Source organism: Malurus melanocephalus, unplaced genomic scaffold, assembly GCF_030028575.1.
Source record: "Malurus melanocephalus ecotype Western Australia unplaced genomic scaffold, MMel_1.1 scaffold_248, whole genome shotgun sequence".
NCBI classification, from domain to species: domain Eukaryota; kingdom Metazoa; phylum Chordata; class Aves; order Passeriformes; family Maluridae; genus Malurus; species Malurus melanocephalus.
The window spans coordinates 706,079-714,991 of record NW_026623480.1 but is presented as its reverse complement, the minus strand read 5'-3'; the positions used below and the strand labels follow the sequence as shown (position 1 = coordinate 714,991).

At 36.3% G+C, this 8,913-nt stretch overlaps 1 protein-coding gene across 1 annotated transcript in view; it reads left to right on the top strand.

The window, feature by feature from the left end:
* Positions 1 to 8,077: 8,077 nt before the first annotated feature.
* The window catches only part of LIN28B (lin-28 homolog B), an 84,685-nt gene continuing 83,849 nt past the window's right edge, over positions 8,078 to 8,913 (top strand). Inside the window, exon 1 of the mRNA XM_057375420.1 lies at positions 8,078 to 8,420. Coding sequence (XP_057231403.1) covers positions 8,387 to 8,420 — 34 coding nt within the window. The 5' untranslated portion in view covers positions 8,078 to 8,386. The remainder of the gene's footprint in view (positions 8,421 to 8,913) is intronic.

Below are 8,913 nucleotides of genomic sequence, written 5' to 3'. Positions count from 1 at the left end.
GTCTACTTTTAGTGGTATCTGGATATAACACTGCACTGAGGTGCAATAGTGCATGTTTACTCTTAGATTGATACCTGTTTGCTTTACAAAACTACAAGTCATCTATTTTTTAAAACACACTATAAAAAAAAAAACCAAAAAAGATTGATACCTGTTTGCTTTACAAAACTACAAGTCATCTATTTTTTAAAACACACTATAAAAAAAAAAACCAAAAAAAAACCAAAAAAAACAAACCCTTAGAGCTTCAGAGGAGATAATACTGATAATCTTGTTTGGAAAATTATTTATAAGATATGGAGCTAAGCTGTAGTTCTTCAAAGGATGATGATTTTTTTCACCCTTTGGTATAAGAGTAGTAGGAATCAATATTGAATTAAATTAGGATCTAAATTATTAATACACCAGGAAGTCAAGTTTCCTTTGCTGTAGTCAAATAAATCATGTATGTAATGGCAAAAGTCGTGATTATATCTGATGTTTGTCCCTTGCAGTAGTTACAAAAACTCAACTGTACTAAAAGCTCTGCYCATATGTGTATGACAAAAATAACTGTCTTCAACTCTGATTTTTTTTAAAAATACATGGTATAGGGCATATGCTGCTGCCTCACTTTTATAAATTTTTTTTTATTTTAAATTAATCTGAAAATGTATTGGCTGGTATGCACTGAGAATTTCATGAGAGGGAAGAGGTGATACGTARACGAAGAAGGAAACCCCACACACTCCCTCCTAGGCCTGAGCAGCTGCAGTCTAGGCCATTCGCAGGATGCAGTGTTTGGTCACACGCAGTGTTTCATATTGAATCGCCGAGCGCAGAAGTGATTTTTAAAGCCCAAGCAGTTAAACCATTTGTTCCTCTTCTTTTTCTGCTTTGTAACCCCGCGGCAGCGTTTTGTTTGAGCGGCAGCTGAAGCCCCGCGGCGCGCAGCGCGATCCTCGGGCACAGAGGCGAGGCACCACGCGTGGCTGCGCTCCGCGCGGGGCGCTGGGCCGGGAGGCGGCTTCCAAAGGAACCGTGTTCCTTCCCTCGGCGGGGAGCCGAGCATCCCCCGCGGCCAGCGGAGCGCGGCGGGGTGGCCGTGCGGCCCGAGGGGTCCCGGGCGGGTGGCGCGGTGACCCGCGGCGGGAGCGGCCCCTCCTCCGTGGGCGCGGCGCTGTCCGCGGTGCTGAACCCCGCGGCCATGTTACCGGCCCGGGCCCGCCGGGCTGCGCCGCTCTGGCCGTTCGAGCGCCGGGGATCACGGCAGGGGAGTGCTCCCACCCACGGCCTTTATGCAATACCCGCTATCGCTCCCCTGTCGAATGCTGACAGCAAAATCAATGGCAAATACTACAGCGCTCTCTCCTTCGGAACACGAGCCCTCCCAGCAACGCAGGGTTTTTTGTAGCCCCCTTGGGAAGCTTAACGTTACCCGTAAGAAATGGAAGTGCAGATGAAACCAGCAACTAGACAGCAACTTGGTATTCACTGGTTTTTAACCACAGGTTTAGTTATGAAAGGACGTTCTGAAAGTGAATATCAAAACAGTGTGTCATCAGTGATAATGAAATAACTRCTCGTGACACAGGGAAGGTTCAGRGAAAAAGCAGGTATCTGTTAGCAGYTATGCAGACACAGGCATGATGTTTTCTTCTTTCTTCCTCTATTCAAAAAAGAGAAATTTAGAAAGGTGTGCTGTCTAGCAGATCTTTTTTTCCAAATTCACTTTAACGTGCTGCGACATCTCTATTGCATGARAAAAAAATGAAAAAGCTTTTTTTCATTGCAGAGACAAGTGCTCATTTTCTGTAATTGCACACCAGGTGTTTTGAATACAGTTGCTCAATAAAAACCAAATATGCTCCTCTGATGTGATGTGTAGAGGCTGAAAAAAAAAAAGACAAAACCAACGTGTTGTGTTTCACATGGGAAGATAACCATTTTAAAAACTTACATTCTGCTTCTAAAAATAGAATGAATTGATATGCAGAATGAATTGACCTTCAAATTAAAGGTCAGAGGTGAGAAACCAGGACAAAGGTCATGCAGCTCATTTTCAAGCAATCAGTTTCTAGTTTTTTCATAGTTGAACAAAAGCTTAATTATACAGAAGAGTGAGGACTGTAATATTTAACTAGTCAATTCTAACAGAGAAATAGAGGTAGTTTTACCCAGTTCCCTATTTTTTTTTAATGTAGTTCTATTAAGGAATTATTTGTGYTGTTACTCATGCAAAAATAGGTCTGTCTTAAAATATTTAAGTAAATTTCTTAAGTTAACATTTAATAATCTACCCTCAGTTCTTTAAATTATTACCTGAGAGATGAGAGGATTATAGAGCCATTTTCTGCTTTTTCAGTGATTTTAGCAAAAAAAAAATAAATAAAAAAAAAAACACCCAAAAACCTGCTTATACATACTATTGTTTCAATAAAGTTAAATTGCAGGTCCAGTCATTTGGGTTTCCATGCACATACTTATTATTTCTAGCAAACCACTTCCCCAAAACCCTACTTCCAGTCTGCAGGATTCTATATGTCAGTGTGCAATAATTAGACAGACCTAAAACCTGACTGTTTAACTAGTATATGTATGTGATTATTGTATGCAGTGTCTAAGATTCAGTGTTCTAACAGTTTGAAGGTTTTGATTCAGTATTCAGTCATATCACATTTAGACTAAACCAAGTTTTCATAAATATTCTGAAGGTATTTAACGAATATTCTATAGGCAGACCACATGCAGTAATGCAACACCTAAGGATAACTACTAGAAATTCAACTGTTAAAATTTGTACCCATGCTCACTAATAATTTTGTATCACATATTARGTTTTTGCTTTTCTTTCAGATACTGTGTCCTGTCCTTACTTCAGCTACTGATGTGTACATTGTTTTCAAAAGTTTTCATCTTTTTTAGGCATTGTGAATTTTTATTTATGTATCACTGATGTTCTTGTTTACCTTTTTTTTTTGTTTGAATTAATGACCTATCCCCACTAAAGTTTATAAAAAGTGACCACCAYATTACTTTATTTRTTCAGTTGTTTTRAACAGTGACTCAGTCAGAAAGCATTGGCATACAGGACTGATGTCCACTCCAGCTGAAATGGGAAAGATGTGCCSTGTACTGTCCACTCTTCTAGGAAAGTGAATATTGGTGTTTAAAATACAGACACTCATCTGCTCTTTAACTTCTAAAMTGTTTGATTTGATTATTTTAATGGACAATATCCATATCAGTATTTGATAAGGATATCATAAAATACAAATGATCATAAAATCCATCTTTAGTAGKGCTCTTGAGTAAAAATTAAGTCATTACAAAACCCAACAAAAATGAAGAAAGAAGATGCTGTGTTTTGTGGGTAAATAGCACATGCAAATAAGACAAAAGTTCTGTGCCAAGGAAATGATATGTGAAGGGTGTGTAAATTCCATCAGACCAAGTATTAATGTAAAATATCTCAGGAAGGAGGTCTGAACAAACCATAATAAAGTTGTTATAAAAGTAAATGAAAATTATTCCTTTTTAAAAATAAAACCTGTAGTGCCATCACTTTTGAGAGGATGATATTAAAATCTTAATTGGCTGCAGTATTTTTTGTAACCTTAAGTGGAAGTTGTAAATTATACCATTAATCTCAGTTTAATAATGGCTTTGCATTGAAGACAAAGCATGTACAATTCTGAATTAGAAGTGTAACATCACTATATTGAATATGCACAATATGCATTCGATCTGGTGTAATCAGGAAGATTAAAAAATGTCTTTAAAGACTTAAATATTTAATTCATCTTGTCATAATATTCGTTCTTAGTTTGACTTTCAGCAGTTTTTTTTTTATTTTCRGTACTTCATTTGGCATTGTTTCGTTTGCAAGTAGTTATCAAGTGGAGAAATAAAATCTTTCTATATGTAGTTTCTCACAGAAATAAAGAACAAAATAAACAGTGATCAAGCTCTCAAAAATGTTGTGATTTGAGAACCAAGGCTTTTAAACTTCTTTTCCTTACAAAGTACTGATATGAAAGAATTTAAGAAGTAACWAGTAAAGTCCATCTGAGAACATGTAATAAGACCTCTGGATAGTTTTCTCATTGTTTCGTTTGCTGTATAGCAAATCAACATGTGGCAATTTCAAATGCMCTTCCTAACATTATATTGGAAACAAAATACATTAAATGTGTAGGAGGTAGAATAGTAGCATTCCCTCTTTAAATTGTGTGTTTAAAATATTTCATCTTTGAATCACAAAACATTGTTTGAAACATATCTGGTTTACACTGCTTTTTAATTAAATAATTGTGATAGTTGTTTTGTATATTTATATTCAAATGCAGACTATAAGAAGTTGCAGATTTTACTATAACAAATACACTAAATATGAGAATTCCGTATAAGTAATTTCAGTCCTTAAAAGTAATTTTGTTCAGCATATTCCTGTAGCATGTATTATTAATGTTTTAAACTAAATAAATGCTAAATAGGTTTTATTGCTAAAACAATTGTCAGTATAGTAGCAACATTTCATTCTGAGGAAAAACCSATCCTAGAGTTGTCAGACTTTCATTGGCTTCCATTCTGGTATTGTGGAATTTATTACTCCTTTTTATTGACCAAAACAATCAGATTGATAACAATGGGGGAAGCACACTTCACCTTTCTTTGTTCCTGTTCTCACTGTAGACAAATTACATTCTTACACATAATTAAAAGGTGCGTAACTGGATGTTTGATCTTCAAAAACTTTGTTTCCTGAAGAGTGAGATATGCTTAGCCTCTTTTATATCATGAAAAAGAATACTTGGGCTGTTGCCTAGCTGTGTTAGTTGAAGCTATAGTTACCCTCCTTCAGATCAGTGACAAAAGTGGGTAAAATTAGCAAAGAAATACTAAGTTTTAATTTGCTAATTGTTCAATAAATTTTCTTAAATCAGTGTTGTTAAAATATTTTTAATATTTCACACATGCTTGCTTTCATCTTCACATGCTAGAAAAATATTGTAATGATGTAAAAATAGAAGTGTGGAAGAAAAGCAAAGAAAATTATGGCTAAACTAAGAGAAAACTTGTGAGAACTTTGATCATTACCCATCTTGTAATCACATAAGGACATTAGCACTTTAGTGTACATTTTCAGGTAATCTTAATTTTTCTTATTTAGTCATTTCAAAGTAACTGTATAGAACTGAATGAAATTAAAAGAAAAAAAATACCTTAAACAATGAAAGCATCTTAGGAAGAAATCTATTATTTAGAATTACCATATTGAGGAATCRGTGTAAAACAAGTAAATTCAGAGTGTCAGACAACACACATTTGTGGAGATTGAAATCAAAATACTGTGTGCATAATACTTCTACCAGCAATCAAGAGCAGTAAATGAGGATAAGGTTAATTTTTACTCACTGGTCCAAACCATAGACAGCAAAGTTTGTTAATACATCTGACTGATGTGTGTATATAGATATATTTTAAAAGCTGATGTTTTATGTTTTTTYTATGCTTGGGCTCTGTACACAGAGTTTTAAAATTTTGTGTATACTTTGCAGCATTCATCCATTTAAGTCTTCATTCCTGATGAGTTAACTAAAAGAAGATCCTTTCAACACTGGAATGTTTTCCCCTGTTCCTTTGCATCACTGTTTTCCTTGTTTGTTGTAAAATAAAGTATTGGCGGGTTTTGTTTTCTAGTTCTTTCRCACTCTAATCATACTTATAGTACCCAGCATTCTTTAAAAAAATACTGCTAGCTTTACTCTGGAAGAAAATGGTCCCCTGGCTACCACTGTGAAAGAAACAAGTTTAATGTATTAATTTTTCCTTTTACTTTTGGAGGAAAGCATATATCTTACTTAAATGGAGTAACTATTTTTGTCTGCTTTATATTTTTCTAAACAAATTATGTTTCTAAGTCCTTTGGTAGCRAAGTTGCTTAAGGTAATGGGTTCAAAACAATCCATATCTAAGAATTCTTTTAAAATACATACAGACTTGCTATTATTTTTTACTGAACAATAATTGGTAAAAAAAATAGATTACATAAACTGTTGAATAAGTTGAATTACAGATTATTGTGCTATTTGTAAGGGAAAGTGGGTTATCTTTGTTGGGTGTCTGTCAGTGTGCCTTTAACTGATACTGCACTTTTCATTTTTTTTCCTTATCCAGCAATAATTCCACATGGTGTTCTGTTGCATTTTTTTTGTTACAGTACTGTTATAGTATCCTTCCACATGCTGTGAATGCCCAGTTAAAATAAGGATTGGTTTCAAAACAAGTGACATTTTCTCTCAAAGTGACTTGCTATCTAGTACACAATTCCTAAACAGCATTTGTTTATTTTCTTGCAGTTACAAAGTTTATGTAAATGCCAAGGTAATTTCAGAACTAAAACACCAATATACTTTTTGGGTTTGTTCAGTGTAAGGAGGCACAGGAGAGTTCACCATGAGACATTTCAGAGCCAAAACCTGCTTCCATTTAATTAGGGGCTGATTTTGTATGGCTTTCAGTAGGTTACAGTAAAATACATGCCAGATGAGTTTCTCATTTAAACTATCTATTTAAGTGAGTTCATAGAATTAAAATGCTCAGGCTTTTCTACAACATCCTTTATGCCAAGCTTTGGGTATCGAATCAGGAAGCTTTTTGCAATAACTATAAAAAAAATTAGATATCTGTTTTTCTGCTTAATAATCTGTTATATTTATGTGACTTTCTAGAATGTGTGACGCTTAAAAATGTGTTATGAAATGACAATACTGGAAACAAGAATAACTCGAACTTGTGCTGTTTTCTGCTACTTTTTTAAAGAACTGTACTTTCCTGCTTTAAATCCTGACACCTCTCCCCCAAATACTTATTTTTAATCCCTTCATAAGCTGGAGCAGGCTACATTCCAAAGTCAAGAACGGATCCTTTACTCTATGCTTGCATATTTCATTGTGTTGCATAAATAATGCAAGTAAATCTGAAAGACACAAAAGCCACATAGCCACAGGTTGGCAGAACAAAGAAGCAGATACAWGAGGTTGGGCTTCAGTGCTTGAAGGTGTAAAAGCAGAGATAGATWTAATACAAGACAAAAGTCCACACAATTCCAGTGGAAAACTTTGTTACTACAAAAGAAGAGGAACTGAATCAACTTGCCATTGTTGTTGCACTGAAAGGAAAAATTGCACCACCYCCTTTTCCACTTTATGATGCTGAAAAAGATTCAGGATATTTGTCTGCAAGGGGAAGGATATTAGAGAACTTTGGTTCTCATTTGTCTTTGTTCATTCTTCTTCTGACTTTGCTCATTCCTAGTAGAATATCCAATTAAAAAAAAATTATTTAGTAAGAGAGCAGAATAGCTATCCATATGTTCTCCTAACTTGGAAAAAAAGACATAACTCAGATTTCTCTAAAACTAAAGAGAATTTGGCTTATGTCTAAACAGGTTTATATTGTAGTTCTTTGATTCTTTTTGATGGATTTTAGTTAGATTATTCAGAAAGACAGTAGAGAGTGACAAGAGGACAGGTTTGTGGCAGGTGAGTTTATGCATGCTCCTATCTATTCATCCTTCATTTGTTAAACTGGACAACCCAAGTAACAAGCCAACAAACCAAGGTATTTTCCTTCATTCTTCCTGCCATCCACAGATTTTTTTCTGTGTGATATTTTTGCTGACATGTGCAATAAGCTAGGCATTTTTTCAATTAGTGCAAAAAGACACCTTTCATGAAGTTTCAGTCATGTCACACGTCTGTATTTGTATGACTGATTTTGTTTAGATTGAGACCTAGAATTTAATGTCATTACATACAGTGCTCTGCAGTTTTATCACTGACATAACTAAGAGCATTTTTCTGTTGATATTCATAAGTTGGCATTGAGTTACAATTTTGACCAAGAAAGAATCCTGGAGAAATATTTTTATTGGCTTTTCTTAAATAATATACAAGTTATGACTTGATTGTTTAATATGTACAATTTAAGCATAGTAAAGACAACTCACTACCTCTTAGGTTACCTATTGCAATTAAATATTGATAAAGGAAAAAGCCGCCTTCCAATATTCTGCAAATTCTGTGCCTTTTCCTTCTGTTGTCACCAACTGTGTAGATTTCATAAGAGACCAATGAAAGGGGCAATGCTTTTGCTGGTGCTGGGGGGGAAAAAAACAGCAGCTGATTTTTTATCTTATGCCTTTCTTGTCTCATTGTGGCTCTGACAGCTAGGTAAGTCTCAAACAGTAGGTTTACAGGTCACTTCATAGAGTCGCTGCCCTGGCATTTTATGGCCTCCTAATGAGCCGTTAAACTGGAGATGAGGTAATTAAATACGGTACTCTGGCACAGTGTACGCGGTACTGACTCCAGCTCTCTGATTTTAGGTTCCTCAGAAGACGATGAGGTCATTCAAGAAGGTCTCCTCAGGCTCAGGTCAGTCTTCTCTACAGCGTCTTACGTGGCCGACTGTGTATCTGTAAAACTGAGGTACTGCAGCACTTCTCTGATGAACATAATTATTGGTGGGATGGGGGAGAATCGTTAATTTAATGAACAGGCTTCAGAGCTCGTGTTTGATGCAGTCTGAGTGTTCTGCTTCTGTAAGAAAAATAAACAATTACATAAGGAAAGTTTATCTGCAGTTAACCCTATGTCACATACCTGTCGCAAATGGGAGCCCAMGGGTTTGTATGAGCGCTGCAGTACCACCAGCCCAGCAGACGCGCCGGCGGGCGCACACACCTCAATCGTTGACTAAAATTTATACTCCGGGAGTTATTTTYGTGCCGCTGTCACATTACCGCAACGCACGCCCTCCGATCGCGACGCCTCRGCAGTGCCGTCAGTCCAGCCCCTCGGCCCGCCCGTCCAAATCTGGTGGCCAGCCCCGCTCTCCGCGCGTCCAGCCCCTTTGCCCGCCCGTCCA